General features: G+C 43.0%; 1 protein-coding gene across 1 annotated transcript; it reads left to right on the top strand.

Annotated features, from left to right (window-relative positions):
- Positions 1–292: 292 nt before the first annotated feature.
- Positions 293–19,713, top strand: LOC128754751 (complement C3-like). Its single transcript, XM_053857588.1, has 43 exons — positions 293–458; positions 1,624–1,819; positions 2,162–2,324; positions 3,066–3,142; positions 3,217–3,305; positions 3,448–3,530; positions 3,606–3,693; positions 3,756–3,858; positions 3,993–4,113; positions 4,184–4,299; positions 4,487–4,633; positions 4,781–4,877; positions 4,969–5,069; positions 5,142–5,330; positions 5,467–5,622; positions 6,483–6,612; positions 7,062–7,130; positions 7,221–7,418; positions 7,495–7,615; positions 7,992–8,080; positions 8,153–8,292; positions 8,398–8,610; positions 8,682–8,745; positions 8,809–8,898; positions 8,965–9,171; positions 9,312–9,387; positions 9,885–10,044; positions 10,120–10,215; positions 12,440–12,590; positions 12,753–12,838; positions 13,407–13,484; positions 13,572–13,727; positions 14,203–14,265; positions 14,357–14,438; positions 14,628–14,676; positions 14,942–15,032; positions 15,095–15,184; positions 15,252–15,354; positions 15,432–15,521; positions 16,107–16,199; positions 16,276–16,359; positions 16,577–16,721; positions 19,476–19,713. Exons 1-43 carry the CDS (start codon positions 313–315, stop codon positions 19,615–19,617), a joined length of 5,028 nt encoding a protein of 1,675 aa, XP_053713563.1. The 5' UTR covers positions 293–312; the 3' UTR covers positions 19,618–19,713.
- Positions 19,714–20,312: the final 599 nt, after the last annotated feature.

The following is a 20,312-nucleotide window of genomic DNA, read 5'->3' as shown; positions in this document are numbered from 1 at the left end:
AACTAAACCCAATCTGAAATGGACACATCACTGTCATCTGGTTGAGCGTGTGCACTGACTGCTTTTTGGCTTTTGAGTTTTCATTGCAGGCATTTCAGTGACATGCATGTGTCTCAAAAAAAATAAAAAAACAGCAAACATTTAGTAAAAACGGAAAGTTTTGGTTTCGGTAACCATTGATTTCATCGATTTTTGGGGGGAGACATTGTTTATTCTGTCCATTGCAACAGCCTTTATCAATGGTGTTTCTCAACTGCTGCTGGGAAGCCGTGTTTGTGTCAGTACACAGGAGGAGGGGCTGATGGAATCACCATGGAAGATAAAACCTGGACGCGCCAGAAGTGGACACACTTTGTGACAGCAGCTGGACATCACAGCAGGATGGGTGGAAGTGGACTGTGGCTGCTGGTGCCTGTGGCCTTCGCCTGCTTCTCTTCTCTGGCAGAGGCAGCTCCTTTGTGAGTGTTGAATTACTGAATACTGAATAGATAAAAAATTATTTCATTGGAGATGTCAAATTATTTATTGCTGTCTGATAACTTCCAAATCAAATGTGCAATTTGTCTGAAAAATTAAAAAAAAAAAAAAAAAGCTGACTCAGTCGGTCATAATCACTACTCTTGACTTTACTTTATCCGGCTAACAAATGGATTACACATTGTTGGGCCAGTCAGCGCTGCAGCAAAGTTGGTGAAACTCTCTGTTTACTTGACGCTCTTACCCAGACAATAGAAAGTCCAGATGAGGACAAACAAACAGGGGGGGACAGAACAGAGGTAAACCTGGATAAATGTCCTTCTTACTTTCCCCAGGAACAAATGACATTCCTCAAATTGACAGTTGGTCTCCAGTGAATTTGTGGTGTTTTTGTGCCATATGTGAGTTGTTATTTAGAACTTTCTGGGCGCAAACATTATATACAAAGGAGTCGCTCCGCCTCCAATAAGGAGGTTTTATGATCAGCGGTGTTTCTCTGACTGCTAGAAAACAAATATCAATGAAATTTCAGGGAAATGTCGATGTAGGGGCAGGGAACGGATGATCACATTTTGGTGGTGTTCAGTGTGACCCTCACTTGCTGTGCAGAGATATGTTCAGAGTTTGTCGTAGCAGTGATGACGGATGAATGGCTGCACGCGCATTTTGACAACAGAGGTACAGCAGAGTACAGTCAGAGGTCTACCTACAAAAGATGGCAAATTTTATCCACGGATTCCAGCATCCACAACATCAGCGAGTCTTCTGTGAATGTTGAGTGAATCACGTCGAGAGCTCTATGTGGAAGACGTGACGTCTATGTAGATGTTGCTTCTCTCTTCCCTGAGTTCTGGAGCGAGACTGCCACCTGCGCTCCCACTGGGCTTACTGCTATCAGCAATATTTTAGGTGGTAAAAAAGTATACTATGGATAAAATGAATATAGGGCAATAATGTTGAGCAAAATAAAAAGTAAACTAAAAATCACCCTCTGTTTATATATGACTTTGACATGTAACCCACCTACATGTGCACCAACTGTAGTAGGGTCTTCATTTTCTTTTTCATAAACATCTGGTCAGTCTAGTATAGGATGATTCTGAAATGTATCTTGAGCCTTTTTGTGGGTCTTTTCTTGCTCTGCAGGACGCTGATGACAGTTCCCAGCATAATGCGAGTGGGCGGGCCTGAAAATATCTTTGTGGAGTGTCAGGACTGCTCTGGTGGTGAAATCGGGGTCAATATCTACGTGAAGAGTTATCCAACAAGGGGCAAAACCCACGCAGAGTTGACGGTGAACCTGAATGCAGCAAACAAATTTCAACGATTCGCACAAGTCACGGTAATGAAACCCACATTTTTGGACCATTTCACGCTCTGCATATGACAAAGTACACATCTTTAAATTGGCGACATGTTCTCTGGTTTGAAAGTCACTGAAACATGTTCTGATGGACATGGACTGCTGATTTGCTGTTTGAGAAAATCTTGATCTCTGATCAACTGTGGATGGATGCAGAGGAGAAGGTTTTCACCCGTCCAATCGACCACACCCAAAAGCGAAAAACACAACTTTCCCACTAATGCTGACTCTGCTGTTCCCGACATCATTCGTAGTGCTCTCTCAGGAACCTTCTCTCTGCCAGCTATCTTTAACAATAACAAGACTTTCTGGTGGTTGCAGATCCCTGCCGAGGGCTTCAGCAAGGATCCCAATGCAAACCAGTTCGTGTACCTTCAGGCCCAGTTTCCTGACCGACTACTGGAGAGAGTGGTCATGGTCACTTTCCAGGCAGGCTACATGTTTATACAGACTGACAAGACCCTCTACACACCCAACACCAAAGGTAAGACCCGCTCAGCAAAGGTTGCGCTCACGGAGAGAGTTGATGAAGTGGTCTCTTAAAACGTTCTTGCTCAGTTAAAACAAGACAGCAGTAAGTGAATCGCATAACAACATGATAAGGGGGCAGCCCAGAGTCATTGCCACACAACTTAGTGGACATGCACTCATATGGAGATGGCAGTGTGACCCAAACAAGACAGTGCAGAATGATCTCTTTTTACACTTACTAGCGCGAAGGCTCAGAGTGGGAAATGCCACAACAGAAAACATATTACAAAAATGGTTTCTTACACAATACAACACTGACATAAATAGCGCGGGGCCCTGAAAAACTGGGAAAACAAGGCGATCTCCAACGGAGCGAAGTGACTTCCCAAGGAGTCCACATTTTACTCCACAGGCCAGGCACAATCAGAGGGAAGCAGAAACTCACAGGTGCCGCAGTGTAGAATGATCACAAACGGCACAGACTGGCACATGCTCCATTTTTGGATCGTGGCGTACAGAAGAGTAACAAGTAGGGTGACATTGATCAAACCCTCAGCTATGGTGTTGTAAGGGGTCAGTCTAAAGAGGGATGACCTCTGTGTTTTGTGAGACAACTGTCATCCCTGCTTTATTTTCCATTACATTGTAATAGTTTTTTGTTTTTTTTCATTCACCTTGTCAGCTGGATGGTAAACAACAATGGTAAACAAAGTGCCCATGATTTGATAAATGCTGTTTTTATTCCTTGTTTCAGTCTACTACAGGGTGTTTGGCTTGACGCCCCAAATGGAAACAATAGGAACAAATTCATCCGTGACTATTGAGATAATGGTATACAATATTAAATACTAGTGTGCTGTCTTCTTTCCTGCTCAACTGTTCCTTGTTTTGTGTTTTTTGTCAAGACACCTGAAGGACATGTTGTGTACGATGATCAAATCGCTCTGAATTCGGGGTTACTGAATGGGGAATATCAACTGGGTGAATTAGTCAGGTAGGTATTTTACTTTAAACATGCCCATCTTGTGACCTCACACGCATGCTGAAGAATGAACAGTCTCAGTATCAGTAACCCAGAGATCTGTTTATTTCAAACACTCAAGTTTCCTCAAAGTCTCATCTGTTCTCTTCTGCAGCCTTGGAGTGTGGAAAGTTGTCACCCGGTTCCAGGACAGCCCACAGAAAAAGTACATTGCAGAGTTTGAGGTCAAAGAATACGGTCAGAACTTTATATATATCCCTCAAAACTTCAGCACACTCAACTCAAATACTGACGAAAAACTTTTCTCTGCAGTGCTCCCCAGTTTTGAGGTTCAACTGAAGAGTCAGCGACCGTTTTATTTTGTAAACGATCCTCAGCTTACTATCGACATCCGAGCCACGTATGTAAAGTACTCGCTTTACATTTTTGAGTGTTTGTGATATTGTTTGATATAATGTTTAGGTATCTGTTTGGAAAAGAAGTGGAGGGCGTCGCATATGTGGTGTTTGAGATCGACACAGAGGAACGGAGGATCGGTTTGCCAGGTTCACTGCAGAGAGTTCAGGTAGGTTTTGCTTTAATGCACTGAAAAGTTAGGTATGATTCCAGACTCCCCCACAAAAACCCTCCCCATGCTCTTGTAGTCCTTCATCACGATCCCACTTGAGGTCAACTCTTGGTCTGACCTTGTCTCATCAGATCGAGAAAGGCAAAGGCACAGTGACTCTGAAGAGAGAGCACATCACCCAAACGTTCCCGAACATTCAAGAGCTGGAGGGAAAATCTATCGTTGTTGCCGTCAGGGTGCTGACATCGACGGGTAAGAGAGTTGCACGGACCATCAAGTCCTCAGCAAAACTGATGTTTGTATCTCATCCTATCTTGAACAGGCAGTGACATGGTGGAACAGGAATTGAAGGGGATTCTAATCGTGTCATCACCGTACACCATCAACTTCAGAAGAACGCCCAAATACTTCAAACCGTCACTGTCTATGGATGTTTGGGTGCGTTGTGATCCCGTCTGGTCTGAACACCATTCATTGACTTCACATACAAATGGCTGAACAAATGAATTGTTGGATCTCAATTGTCATTTCAATATTAATTGGACACTTTGGGGTTGGATGGACAGACAGACAGACAGAAAACAACATTTTCAGGTTTTATGACTCCTTTAATTCCAATGGCTAGGTTGAAGTCCTCAACCCGAATGGCAGCCCTGCGGGGAACATTCCTGTCACAGTGAATCCTGGCCGGCGTCTGGGTGTGACCAATGACGATGGCATTGCCAAGGTTCCAATTGATACCGCTTCAGGTGACACAAGACTGAGGATCAGTGTAAGTCGGAACATCTCAACTCTTCTTAACACTCTTCATTAAATCTGCTAGGCATGGCATTGATAACCAGTGTTTGTACTGGTTCCGTGGCTCAAGTGACTTTTTCCTAATGTTGTGATTGTATTCTTGTTATGTCTGACTATACAGGCAGCAACAAATGTACCCAACATCGAGGGCCACCAAGCGACAGCTACCATGGAAGCAACAGCCTATCAGTCCAACAGCCGCAACTATATCAGCATTTGTAAGACAAAGTCCAACACAGTCTGTTTGACTGTACACTGCATATTGTCAGTGACTAGAAATGGCACTGAAATTTACTTTTTTTTAAAAAGGGGTGAACACAGATGCCAAGTTGAAACTGGGAGACAACATGAAAGTCACTTTGAACATGAACATGCAGAACAACAAAGACAACATCGACATCACAGTCCTGGTGAGAGTTTGTGTGTCTGATTGAAACTTCTCTTAGTCGTAAATCTCTTGCGAAACATGGATTTCTGTGTAGCTCATGAGCAAGGGACAGCTGGTGCGCTTCATCCGCGAAAAGAAGCAAGGCATCATGAGAAACCTCATCATTCCCATCACCAAAGAGCTGGTGCCGTCCTTCCGAATCATAGCTTACTACCACGCCGCTGAAAATGAGCTGGTGTCTGACTCCGTTTGGGTGGATGTTCATGACACCTGCACAGGGACGGTAAGCGTGGTTCAACATATTGTATCTGCACTTGGAAAATGTCGCTTATGAGCTCCAGTTTGAGCAGCAACAGAGTGAATTTCACACCTATTTTATTCTTTGATTGAATTATGTTTCGTCTGTTTCTCCCATTTAGCTGAAGCTGGACTTAATAGGTGGCCCTAAAACATTCAAACCCAGTAGGGTGTTCGGTCTGAAGGTGACTGGAGATCCAGGAGCAGCTGTGGGACTGGTGGCCGTGGACAAAGGAGTCTACGTTCTTAACAACAAACACCGGCTCACACAACAAAAGGCAATGTCTTGACTCTCTCCTCTCTGTGCAGGTTGAGTTCAGAAAAAAATAAGCGAATAATTCCTCCACCAAAACATTTATAAAACTCAAGATCTTGCGGTCGACAAGAGCAGGCCTCTGATCTGAACTCAGCTGTTTGAAATGCATCAGGCTCTCAGCTCGCCCTACCTCCAGCCCATAGCCCTCCCAACAAGCCATGTGTTGCCACAATAACACTTTCAGTCTCATGGGTCTCCAGGGCAATTCTTCCTATTCCAATTTTTAATCCATATTTTTATAATGATTATTTCCTTTACTACAAGCTATCTTGTCTAAATTTCTGTTCATCTCCCTCCATGCATTCATATCCACGTTTTCCGCAAATTTCAAACATATTCAGCGACAGTACGGGGCAGAAACACCGTTTTCATGGTTACCAGTTTGATGACGCTATGAATAGGGCATTATACAGGCACCAATGATGGGAAATTTAGGGTGTCCTGCTGAAAAAAAACAGAGTGTCCAGTTTCTCATGTTTTGCAGTTCAGAGTTAGAAGCCTGATCTTTAACCACTGGAGGTCATGCACAGTCAAGACAATGACCTAGCCAGCCTTTTAGTTAAATGTACATGCTCAAATTCTAGTTTGTCTTTTGTGAATGGAACAAGTTGCAGCTCCTCCAAAAGAATTCAGTGAGAGATCAGATAAGAAATGGTATTGGAAGCATTGTGTCAAGGACAGCCAGTGTGTGTTTTGGCGTCTGCAGTTGTTGTTAGACAACACACATCATAAAATCACTAAAAACTATTTTATTGAAAGAAACCGATTTCTCAACTTTGGAAAATGCTGATGTTTGATCTTAACAAATGTCATGGTGATCAGATTTGGGACCTGGTGGAGAAGCATGACACTGGCTGTACCCCTGGTGGAGGGAGGGATGCCATGAATGTCTTCTATGATGCAGGACTTCTTCTTGAGTCCAACACTGCGTCTGGAACCCAGCACAGGAAAGGTAAGCAGAGAGAACCTCTTCCTCATCCACGGCACATGTCAACATATATTTTGAGATTGATCCTCTGGGAACAGTTTTGGAGCTCTGCACTTTCCTGCTGACAACCACGTGTCATCCACATAGTCATTCATTTGAGTTTAGATTGTGGATTGTGGTTGTCTTTGGCGACGTGGGCAAGGATAGGATTGAGCTAAGGACACTGGAGAGGAAATCAACATCAGGAAACAAAGGAGTGTGTTACCACCTTATAAGCCATGAGGCAATATCATCAGGCGGTCAAAAAGCAATTGTACAACAAATATGTCCGTTCACCAACCACATATGAAACTGGCAGAAACACTCTAAAACCAATCCCTGTGTGAATAATACAGGATTATTCCATTTTCTCAATTCAAGCTCAGAAAGAAATATGAAGACTGTTCTTTAGTTTTACTCTGCTCCTGTTTCAGATTTGAAGTGTCCAACAACCAGCAGGAGGAGACGATCCCTGACCCTGAGAGAAGTCACAGAAAGTTTAGGTATAAATCCATTTCTAAATATAGTGGGCTTTACCACGTGTACAGAAAAAGTTTCTTTTTTTTTAATGTGATCTCCTGTTACATGTCCAGTGAGTAATTTTACAGAAAAGTTGGAGAAGGAATGTTGTCAGGAGGGAATGGCAGAATCCTTGCTGTCATACTCCTGCGAGACACGGAGCGAATACATCACAGAAGGACCTGCTTGTGTTACCGCCTTCATGTACTGCTGCACACAGTTAGAGAGCAAACAGGCTGAGATGAAGCACAACGCACTTCTACTGGCTCGTGGTAAGACAAAGACACAAAGATCAGCCACATGAAGTTCATCTAACATTATTCAATTGTATATATTTACGTGTTGCAGTTGACGATGATGACGACAGCTACATAGACAGTAATGACATTAGGTCTCGCTCCAAGTTCCCTGAGAGCTGGCTGTGGACATACATCCATCTTCCAGCATGCGCCCCAGGAGAGCACTATTGGTGAGATGCAAGGAAGTTACTGTTGGCGAAATCTTTTTATCTGCCAAACTATTTTTACTACTTTAACAACCAATTTTTTTGTTTGTTTATTTTGTGAAATCAATAAATTAGATGGTCTTTATTAGTCGAACACAAAACAAAATATTTTTTTATTTATTTACTCATATTTTTCCCACAAGGATCTACATGACTGAAAGGAAAGGAAAGATATTCCTCCCAAGTTCTGCATCTACTGTCAGCCATCTTTATCTGACTTGAAAGTTTTTGTGGTTGTGCTTAACAGATGGGTAGCAGTTTATGGCATGACACACTGGTGTCTACAAAGACAGTTTCATTCGGGGAAGTCTATGGGCAACTAAAACGTCTTTTCTTTCAGTGAAACAAAGTCTATTGAGCGATATATTCCACTGCAAGATTCGATCACAACCTGGCAGGTGACCGGCATCAGTCTGTCCAGAAGCAACGGTCAGCACTTTTTTATTCATGTTTTATACCTGTGACTACCTTCATACCAATTTTCTGTATCTGATCTTGAAGGAATATGTGTCGGTGATCCACTGGAAGTGATCGTGGAGAAGTCATTTTTTGTTGAACTCAAATTGCCTTATTCAGCTGTCATTGGGGAGCAAATTGAAATCAAAGCAATCCTCCATAACTATCGGGACGAGGGTGCTACGGTAGGTCACTGATGCTGGACAGGGATGGATTGCATTTAAGTTTCTTGGAGATCCATTAAAAGGAGACCTCTTCTCATGGTGTCCTCCCGATCTGCTGTCTTCAAGGTGCGAGTGGATCTTATAGAGAAGCCGCATGTATGCAGTTCAGCATCCAAACGCGGGAAATACAGGCAGGAAGTGACAGTTGGACCACAATCCACCAGATCTGTCCCATATGTTATCATTCCCATGAAGGAAGGAGAGCACCAGATCGAGGTCAAAGCTGCTGTGAGAGACACTGAACTCACAGACGGTATCCAGAAGCCGCTTCGTGTAGTGGTGAGTGACCAAAAAACTAATGTTGCTTATAGTTTCAGTAAAATTAAAACGGTGTTGTCAACTCTATCCAGTCCAGAGGCGTCCTGGTAAAATCTCCTCTGATAGTGCATCTTGATCCTGCCAAAGAAGGTGTCGGTGAGTGAAAGGCTGCTGCACACTCTTCGACAGTATCACTCTGACTGGACACTGCTTCTCTAGATGGCAAGCAGACGGTATCTCTCAACAGTGGAATCCCCAAGAAAGACATCGTCCCAAATTCACCCACCAACACATATATCTCAGTGACAGGTGAGGACAGGTTTGTGTCTTCACTTTGAATGGAAAATAAGATTAAAAATAACTTCCTCTTCACAGGCAGAGAGGATTTAAGTGTCGTGTTGGAAAATGCAATTCGAGGAACCGCAATGGAGCAAATGATCTACCAACCATCAGGCTGTGGAGAGCAGAACATGATCCACATGACTCTGCCTGTCATTGCGACCTTGTACCTGGACAGAACTAACCAGTGGGAAGATGTTGGCTTGACCAAACGTGATGAAGCACTGCAACACATCAAAACAGGTAGGTAAACCTACATGACGCAGTGGCAAGAGAGTGCTATACGCACAAGTGCTAGTCTTAAGAACATGACTGTTTACACATCCAAACTCTCAGGCCATCTGTGATGCTCACGAGTGCCTAATAGCTTACCTTTTTTTCAGGATACGCAAAGCAACTAACGTATCGTAAAAACGACGGCTCCTTCGCTGTGTGGGCAAACAGACCAAGCAGCAGTTGGTAAGATAATCCAGTCTGCCTTGTTTGTTCAATATTAACCACCCTTGTTTGAGATATAAATGTAACCGAAACCATTCAGCTCAGCCTTGAGTGCAAACATGCTAAGGCAAGTCACAATTGCCCTAGTGTACTGGAGTACTTCCTTTATCCTGACTCACTTTTGTGCACAAGTTTCCAGTCTCTCACACGCAAGACAATCTCTCAGGTTACAAATGAAGCCTTTCCTGCATTAGACATCCTCTTGGGATGCCTGTGAATGATGAAACATCTCAAGCATGAGAAAGCCTCTGAGATGTCGAACCCTCTTCTTCATGCGTGTGTAAACCTCTCGTAGATGAGGGAAGCTCCTATTAATGGTGTGGTTGGTCAATATGCATTAAAAGGAGATAGAAATAAGGATCTCCCTGTCAGTGTTGCTGACTGCTTGAGACAGTTCAACCTAAGTGTGGCTGAACTGGAGATGCTACATGTGTAATCTGTTTTGTCTCCTCTGAAAGGTTGACTGCTTACGTTGTCAAGGTGCTCGCCATCGCTGAGAGGCTGATTCAAGTGAAAAAATCTGACATTTGTGATGCCGTCAAGTATCTGATCCTCAATGCTCAACAGCCTGATGGAATGTTCAAAGAAATTGGAAGAGTGTATCACGGAGAAATGATTGTATGTGCTGAACTACAGTCTCACAACTCCATCCTTTAGCTCACTGCTAAAAGCCTGACTTGCTGCTGTATGCAGGGAGATGTGAAGGGCGGAGATTCAGATGCCTCCATGACAGCGTTCGTCCTTGTTGCGTTGCAGGAGTCTCAAACACATTGTGATGCATCCATTGGAGTAAGTTTTTATTTTTGCAACTGTCCTAAGTTACATTTCCACTGTGGATACCAGAATATCCACAGTATTCATACTGGTACCAGAATATCTTCAGCCTTTGGGAACTTCTCTTAGTCACAGACAGATTTACCTGTGGTTTATATCAGTGCTTCCCTAACCAAACTCTCATAGCTTCCCTAATAGCAGCCTCAGTCCCCTGTCCAAATACATCAATCCTGAAGCCCAAAACCTCAGTGTCCCATATGACTCCTCTCGCTCCTTTGACCCTCACATTAAAAAACAATCCAGTCCTTTTTACTCCAGTTGAAAATGCTCTTCAAAATCAAACCCACACTCTACCCACGTCGATTAAGGAAAACTACAGTAATTTCCGGAAAATAAGCCGCTACTTATTTTTCGCGGTCAGAGCACTGTGGCTAATATATGGATTTGTACGGGCTACGATCAGATTAAATCGGAGGCGATGAAATTATTGAAATCAGAGGCTTTTTATTTACCCTTGAAGCAGTCAAAATGTGCCGTTTTCGCCCACGCGTGTCCACAGCTCTGTCAAAGGAGTTGATGTCCTGGAGGTCTGGAATCAAGAAGCAGCTGCTGAACTTTGGGCACGCGGGCGAAAACAGTGCATTCGGAGGGCTTTAATGTGAAGAAAAGATTTGAGACGCTGTCTCGAGACAGTGCGTTTGGCTCAAAAGTCCGACGTGAACACAAGCAAGTCGGGATTTGGCCGCGGACTTGATCTCAGCTGGAGAGGTGCAGGTTGTCTCGGAAAAGTCTCCACAGGGGGTGAGCTTCTTCCCTCAGGCGACTGCACGAGATGGCGGAAACTATGTGTACAGTGCGACTCCACGCAAACATGATGAGATTACGGCTGGACCCCCGAACCACAGACCTGTCTACAGCGCAGACAGTACCACTGAACCTGCGGCTTATAGACCGGTGCGCCTTATGTGTGAACTAGATCCATTGTCCTTCATAAATTTAGTGTGTGCGGCAATTATTCCGGAACGCTCTAAATTCCGGTAATCAATACGGTCATATTCTTCCGCCTGGACTACTGAAGTTTTCCGCCTGGACTACTGAAGAAATCCCTATCACTCCTCCAGCTGGTTCAAAACTCAGCACAGCTGTATAGCACCTTGTGAACAGCGTGCTAAAGTGTTATAAATAACGCTTTATCAAGGTTTCCACTCGATGTAAACAAACCATTTCAGTAAATGTCAAAACTTTCCTTTCAGCTTTGTTTCTCTCACTTCTTGGCGACTTCTTGCATTTGAATTAATGTCACATTTTCATATGTGCATTTTTCTTGAATCATATATATATACAACAAATTGGAGTTCGAACAAAAATTTTGAGATTTTTTTGCTTCGGATTTCGAACGAAAATCCAGAACTCGAACGGCCCTCGAAAAAAAACATAACGTGCGCAGACCAATTGGCTGACCGACAACGCGCTTTGTTTTTGTGTATAATGCAGCCTCTGTATGCAGACGTGTCCCGTTAGCTACATTTACTGACTGTTTTTTCTTCATATTGAGGTGTAAAACCTTTCCTGTCTCCGCACTGGACCGTGGTCGAGTGTCACAGGGGAGGTGCTCGCTCTCCTCACCTCCGAGGCTGGAGCGCTCACTCCAGGGTTTGATGTCCTGTTGTCACTGGCACAGGGATGAGGCGAGTCTGGGACAGAGCGTGACTTGGTTTATGACTTTGTCACAGCCAAACTGCACAGAAGCGCACATTCAGAGCTGGACACGCACCGGGCACCTCTTCACTTCTAGAGAGACGTCACTCACTCGGCAACCCCTCCCACATGCAGCGGCCGCACACATAGAGGAACAGCGCACCTGCAGCAGACACTCTACATTCACTCCTACAAAAGCCTCTTTTAAGGCTTGGAACGCATGATTTCTTTTTCATTCATTGTAATGGGAAAAAACGATTCAGATTTCAAACAAATCGCTTCTGGAACGGCCATCTGGAGCGGATTGTGGTCGAGAACCGAGGTACCACTGTATATAGTGAAATTTAACTTGTCAATTGAAATTATGACCCAAAACCTTCTATGTATATTTTCATTGTCATACAGTCCCAGTATGTTTTGCCCTCTGGAAAAACAACCATGTTCAGCATAAGCCTGTCTGTCAAATATCTTTTGTTGAAGAAAGTGATTTAAAGAGTCTGATTTTGACAAGATGCTGCTGTTTGTTTTATCAAATCTGCAGAGTCTGCCAGGAGCAATAGAGAAAGCCGCCAGCTACCTGGAGAGGCGCTTGCCGTCCCTCACTAACCCTTATGCAGTTGCCATGACGTCATATGCTTTGGCCAATGAAGGAAAACTGCAGAAGGATGCGCTCTTCAGGTTTGCAGCTCCAGGTAATGTCATCGCACTTTAATATTTGATGGAATCCTTCACAGAAAATTAGAATGAATTGATAATGCCACTGCTTGATTTTAAAATAATGGCCCTCCATCCAGTCTGGCATCAGCATCAACTGGATAATGCTGTTTGACTTGACTGGCTTATGTCTCCCTCAGGGCAAACCCACTGGCCTGTTCCAAAGGGGCGTGTCTACTCTCTCGAGGCCACTGCTTATGCTCTTCTGGCCCTGGTGAAGGTCAAGGTAGGTGGCTTAAGGTGGATCCTATTAAAATTAGTCTTACTTCAAGAGCGAGAGAATGCGAGTAGTTACCTCTGAAGTGTATTTCATTTAATTTCCTGCCATCTTGGAGTTTGTGCTCGTGGCGGTGAGGATTCTCCCACTTTCTGACTTGGGAAAATCCTACACCAGGTGACGTAACTGGGAATTTCGCACCCTGTAGCTTCTGTCAGCACACGCGCCTGCCTGTGTTTTCGCTAGCTCCACTGCACTTGCTGGTTTTTACTGGAGTTGAGCATGTGACGGACAGTGCAGCAGTGCAGTAGGAAGCAATGGAAATATTCAGAAAGTTTGTGAAACCAAATGAACGAAATCCGTAAAGTTTGATTGGAGCATGTCAGTTAGAGCACAACCACAGTTGTGAGTTTTAGATGTGAAGCTCATTTTTAGTAGCCTCTGGTATGTTTTTCTTTTTTCAGATCAGCGTGATTGCATGTTATAAGATAAAAATACATTGTGCAGATCTTCCATTATGTTTTTTTTTGTTTTATGATGCCAATAAAATCAATATTAACCTTTCTGTTTCATTCAGGCTTTTGAAGAAGCCAAACCTATCGTGAGATGGTTCAGCCAACAGAAGAAGGTGGGCGGAGGCTTCGGATCCACTCAGGTAAGAGGACTTCCATCTCCACCATCAAACTTTCTGTGAAACCTTTGAAACAAATGATGATCTTCTGTCTGCTTTTCTTCCCAACAGGCGACTATCATTGTCTATCAGGCCGTGTCGGAATACTGGGCCAATGCAAGAGAGCCACAGTACGATCTGAACATTGATCTCATGCTGCCAGGAAAATCCTTACCTGAGAAGTTTAGGTTTAACAGGAGAAACCATTTTGCAACAAGAACATCCAAGGTGAGAACACACAGCTAGACGCCTTCTTGTTTGCAGAGATGTTATTTCTGCATTGACCATAGTGATTCTGTATTGAAGCCAGACTTCAAGATTTCAGAACAGTGTCATTTGACAAAAATGAGGGTCACCCCATCGCAATGTGAGCAAGCTCAAAAGCTGCACAAAACCTTATTTTGCTGCACAGAAGTTATTTTTTCAGGCCAAAATTCTCCTTGCCTTGATTGTTTCTCACCTCTTTGTTGAGTGTCTATTTTTGTTGTCCTTGTGACTCATTCACTGTAAGGTGGAGCCAGTTCAACCTTCACTAGTTGTGACTTTGAAAATACAAGCATTTATTCATTTGGTTTTTTTTTTATGCTAATGTAAAGATACTCTTAGTATATTAGATTTGATTTAGGAAGAAAATAATGCACTATATTGCTCATTGCCAACTCATTCAACTATGACTTCACAATCCTAAAATATTTGCCCACAGCTCAACGAGATAAACAAAGACGTGGATGTGGTCGCGACTGGCACAGGAGAAGCCACTCTGACGGTCCGTGAGCACCAGCGTTATTAATATGGTCCTTTAGCATCACTGTATTCTCCTCAACCATTCACTGAAGTGTATCTCAATGTCTGTCCAGATGGTGTCTCTGTATTACGCCATACCAAAAGAAAAAGAAAGTGACTGTGGGAAGTTTAATTTGTCGGTGCAGCTGATCCCAGGTAAGGGATCGTTCTTCCCTCGCACCACACCATGTTGAGAACACAGTGTTTAATAAGCAGCAACGATGAGGCTTTTAACTCTCATGTTTCTCTCCTCATTCTGTTCCCGTGTTTGATATTTTTAACCTTTAGTTCTCAGTAAACACTGTAATGAAGGAGTGGTGATGGGCTGCTCTTCTTCTCCCCCAGACACTGTTGAGGACGATGAAGAAATTTTCAAGTTGAGGATGGATGTTTTGTAAGTACAGACCACGGTTGACTTTGCAGCTCAGTTGAACCCAAAAGAGTCGTCATGAGTTATGACTGGATAACCAATATCAAGGGTGGAAGTAGCCATCTTGTCCGTTCAAGTGAAGGAGTTTGTCAGATGTTTTTCGCTCAGAGATAAAGAGTGAGGATGTGACATAGATCAATCATCTCTAGGCTTAGTAAAGCAAGTGTGAATCAGAATTTGAGAAATTGATCCCAATGAGTGTTTTGCCCCTCCCCCCCTCCCCTGCCAGGTACAAACATCCAGATTTGGATGCAACCATGACAATTTTGGACATCGGCCTGCTGACTGGCTTCCTCCCCGAAACAAAGGACCTGGACGCGGTAATACCTGATACCCGTGTGTGCCAATGGCAACAAGTGATTCTTTATATTCTTGAACCTAGTTGGTCAGAGGAAAGGCTGCAGTTATTTCAAAGTACGAGATGAACAAAGGCCTGTCGGAGAGAGGTTCTCTCATCATTTACCTGGACAAGGTAGGAGATCCTGCCGGTGTCTCTTTCTGTCCTCGGACTGTGACTCACTGATACTATGTCATCGTAGGTTTCCCATAAACGTCCAGAAGAGATCACATTCAGGCTCCGTCGCACAATAAAGGGGGGCATTTTACAACCAGCTGCCGTGTCCGTCTATGAATATTATGACCGTGAGTGTCATTGCACGTGTGCAAACACGTTGGTGGATCAGAGACGGAAGATTTAGCCTCTAATGTGGTTATTGCAGAGACGCCATGTGTGAAGTTTTACCATCCGGAAAGAAAAGATGGAAAGCTGCTGAGGCTCTGTACCAAAGATGAATGCAAGTGTGCTGAAGGTAGGCTCAATCGTGCACGCATTTTGGCAAGCATGTGCTCAAGCCAGAAAAAAAAAATTACTCATCAAATTTGTATCCTTTTTTTTCTTGGATTGTTTCGTTTGGTTTTACAAATGTTCCAAAGATTTCCCAAGTTATTTCAGACCAAAATACATTTGGGCAGAATTGATGAGGAAGAGAAAGCATTTTTTTTCTCCCCAATTTAGGAATGAAGAAAGGAAAAAGGTCCTGTAAGGGCACGTCCCTCATGCAGGGTCAAAGGCCTGGTGGGCTTGCCCGAATAAAATAACTACCATCCACATGGACAAGTTTCTAGTTTGAAGTTGCAAAAATAACTATACACCCAGGTTCTTGTTTGCTTTTGTTAATGTGACTAACAGGGTTTTTCGTCTAACCATGTACCGCCAGCAGTGAGGTCAAGCGAATTAACCATGCACTGAATGTTTTTTTGCTTGTTTGATTTATGTACGTTTTGAGTAGCAAGTGTGTCTTACAAAGGTATCTTCATAAATGACTCATCACTATGATTAATAACCCGTCATGGTACCAAAATGTCGAACTGTCGTCTGATGTTTTCTCCTCCAGAGAACTGCAGTATGCAGAAGAAAGGTGAAATCAACAACAACCAGCGACTAGCCAAGCTGTGTGAGAGCACAGAGACCAACAGCATAGATTATGGTGAGTAACAGCGGCTTGGATTTGTACTTAAAGAGTACTCTGATGGCACAGATATAAACATATGTTTTTCCCACAGTGTACAAAGTGTCTGTGGAGTCATTTTCCGATGCTTTGTCCACCGATGTTTACACAATGAGAATCATGCAAGTCATCAAAGAAGGTGAGTGCGGCTGTTTGAACAAACTCTAACAGCTTTGTTCAAGTAAGTATCTAATGAATTCATGTTTATTTCAATTCTCTGATACATTACAGACATTTCAGATCTTACTTGACATGTAACTGAAAGTAATATAAGTCTATAAGCAGCTTTCTGACCAAACACGTATTGTGACATTTTGATTCAGAATCACGTTTTCCATGTCTTGGTCCCGTTTCAGGAAGCCTGGACTTGAACATTGAAGGAAAACTGCGTACGTTCCTCAGTTATCCATACTGCAGGGGCGATCTTGATTTACGCCCTGGAAAAACCTACCTCATCATGGGTTCATCCAGGGACACGTACAAAGATGATACGGATGGAAAGTAAGTTTTCGATTTGTGCCCTACACATGGATCCTCAATGACTTTCGGTTGAGTGTGTCACATAGCTTGCATCAAGTCATCACCTTTTGTAGCTCTCAGTTATTGCCAGGCTGTCAATGCTGCTCCTTGTCCGCGATTGTGCTGCCGAGGTCGCTCTGCCCTTCTGTTCTAAAGTGTTGCAGTGGGGGTGGAGTTGGGGCAGTGATGCCCCCCACAGAACACGCCTCCGGGCGGCGCACCCAGAGAAAGTGACATAGACCAAGGGAGCATTTAACAGAGAGCTGGAGAGTCTGACTCTGGGATTTAGGACTGTTCAAAGTGAAACCTGTCATCTCCTTGAAATATGAAAATAATCTATTCATGTCGAAATGTTACACGCTGTTGCTTTCTCAACTTAAGTTAGAGATCAGCAGTTCAGACCAAGCTAATTTAAGCACATCAGCAGCTCATTTGCACCCGGAGTTGTGTGGGAAAATGTTTTGTACGTATCACGACAAACACTCGACTAATAGCATAAAGACATCGGTGTGTTAATGGAACTCGTGACTTACCCACGAACAAATCTCACCACGGTCAGCCTTCAGGTGCCAGGTTCTGTTGCTCCTCTGCACATTTGGCTTTTGTTTCCGAGTGATTGTAAACACGTTTTCGACCACCAACTGGCACCACCACCACCACCACCATAGTCCATGAGTCAGTAAGCGCCGCAGCCTGGTGGGTGGTGAGGGCGTTTACCAACACGAGCACTTCGTGTGACAGATATTGCAAGAATGTTGCATATTTTGGAACAAATTGTTGACGAAAACATCACTGCTGTTTACATACGGTGCATCATCAATCCCATAATTCTTTCTGGGTCACACGGCCTTCCTCTCACGGACATAACGGATCAAGTAGGGGTCACATTTTCTGTAGATATACTTCTCAGAAATAGATGGACATGGTTCTGTCACACTGACACCATGATTTAAAGTGACGTTTCATCTTGCTGACACTGTATATAACTCTTAAACCATTGCGTATGTGGTTCCCCATTGAGAACCACATGCTTTGAGACTCAGGGATGCGTTACTCTGGGATGGAAAAAGCGACAAGCAAGACAACACCACTGCTTGACAGAGACAGTTGACACATGGTTAACTTATTTTGACCAACAACAGCAATATTACTTATTCACTAGTTACATGAAATTGGTTAATGGTGAGACATTGTTCTCACTTAGTGACTGTAAGATTCTGGTTTTGTTGCCCCGCGTCCCTCCTACATTTCAGTAATAGCAGGATAGGTGTGTAGTTCCCGTCATACACGTCAGTGTTCAAAGTTACATTAAAACATCATCATTCACTGATATCAGTACATCATGGGCGCAAGACTTTGAGTGAGATGTTTGTTTTTCGCCCTTGAGTGAAACGTTTTAACCTTCGTTTCATACTGTAGAGCAAGCAAGCAAGTAAATCTTGACAAAGTTACTAAAGTCTCTGTGTTTCATTTGTTTTGCGAGAGACGGCATCTAGTCGGAAGCTAGTGCTAAAGCTAGCAGCGCAGTATGACATCACGCAGGTTGTGCGGTTCGTAGTACTTCCGCCACAGTCGAGCTCCGCTTTGCAGCTCCTCTTCTTGAGTTGTTATAAATCCGAAATGGTTCACCAGCGTTTTATCCGCGTCGACCACGCAGGGTTTAACGTAGAATGCAGACTTCTAAGCTTCAAGCGGACGCAAGCCTAGCGGCACGCGCAGGTGCGCGCGATGAAGCGCAAATCAATCTCACGCGCTATGAATGATATTGAAAACCTTCAACCTGAATTGATATTTTCACGAAGCCTAGTTGGAGTTGCGTTACTTGACATTAATGCTGCATTTGTAGACTTTGTTTATAGTTAACAAACAAACTGCTTTTGGCTTTAGTCCAACTACTATCAATTGGATAAGCAGCTATGTGTCCAATATAGAACTTTGCTCTTATTTATTTGTTTATTTTTTCTTTGTTTCATGGTAATTGTATGACATTTGAAAGTTTACATTGTAGTGTCCCCCTGGGCTCCTACTTTTGGTTTTAGACAAGTGTGGTTCCACATTTATATGCGGATGATTGAACTGTTGGTCGTGCATCACATACATTCAGAACTACCATCAGTACTTGACCTGAGAGGTGAAAACAGACTTTTTCTAAACATAGCAAAACTCAAATGTATGAGATCATCATGGTCGTGGTATCAGGCATGTCACATGGGTAAAGCAAAACCTAGAACAAAGGATTGTTTCAGTGATTTTATTGTGTCGTGTTATGTGATATGTATTGTGTTGGTTGTGCATCTCAGGAAGTAGCTGCTACTTTGGCTGCAGCAAATGGTGATCCGATAAATTCATAAATAAATTTAAAAAATTGCGAGCAGGAGTCGACCAAAACTCAACCAAGTTCACCTCAATTGATAGTTACATTGTCTCTTATATATATTGAATTTCAGTCCAGGTCTCTGGTGGTTCAAAATGTGGCGATCTCTAATATTATCGTGAAATTGGACTAAATTCTTGACAGTTTCAATATGTCAGTTCTCACAATTTGACTGATCAAAGTCAACAAATTGGAGAATGACAATAATAAACCATCACATAATCAAATTCATATTTTGTAGTTCTGCCATTCGCTCACAGTAGAAAGCATGTTGTGTTCGAAAACTTTTTCCTCCGCTGTTCAGTGTCGACCATGGTTCTTATGAAGCCACTTCCTCATCATGGAGCTGTGTTTTGTCTCAGGTACCAGTATGTGCTGGGGGAGAAGACATGGATCGAATACTGGCCCTCACCCACCGAGTGTCAGGAGGATCTGCACAGGAGTGCGTGTCTGGGTATAAGAAAGATGGTCAACAAATACCAACTCGTGGGATGTGAGCAGTAATGTGTCTTGTCATGAAATCAAACAAGAACCATCTTTAAATGACGTTGCTTCCCTCACTGTGTTGGGTAAAATAAATGCTCTTGCAGATTGTTGTCATATCTTTTTTTTTTTGTCTTAAATACATCATCTTACACTGGAATCAACTTTATGTACATTATTTTGTTTTTTGTCTAAGCCTTGCTCACCAAAGAAAAATGATGAAAATGATATTCAAACTTGATTGTTTGATTCACTCCTATTTTAGTCATTTTTTTATGTGAAATGTGACAACAATACTAGTATGACCAAACTATTTGACATAGATAAGAAACAAGTGGCTAATAGCAGACCAGCAATCACATCTAAATCTCTGACAGGAGTACAAAAAAACAACAACAAAAAAACAAGCTTGTCAAGACCATTGAATTGCGTGTAACAATACAGTCTGTTCATGGTCCATCAATGAGTGCAGATGAGAACATGCTTGTGTTCTGGTTTGCCAAGGAAATAAAGTCAAACATGTCACATCCAAAGAAATAAGCATGTGCATGTCACTTCCAGGGCTCCGTAAGATCCAAATACAAACCATCACAATGAACCACAATATGATCTTCCTTTAGTTATTGTAAAAAATCTAATGTTTCTTTTTCAAAATTGCTCGTGAAAATTGTCTATTTATTTTAATTTGTAGCAATGATTGAGATGTCAATAAAAAT

Source organism: Synchiropus splendidus, chromosome 2, assembly GCF_027744825.2.
Source record: "Synchiropus splendidus isolate RoL2022-P1 chromosome 2, RoL_Sspl_1.0, whole genome shotgun sequence".
NCBI lineage: Eukaryota > Metazoa > Chordata > Actinopteri > Syngnathiformes > Callionymidae > Synchiropus > Synchiropus splendidus.
The sequence above is the reverse complement of the archived record's forward strand: the minus strand, read 5'-3'. Positions and strand labels throughout refer to the sequence as shown.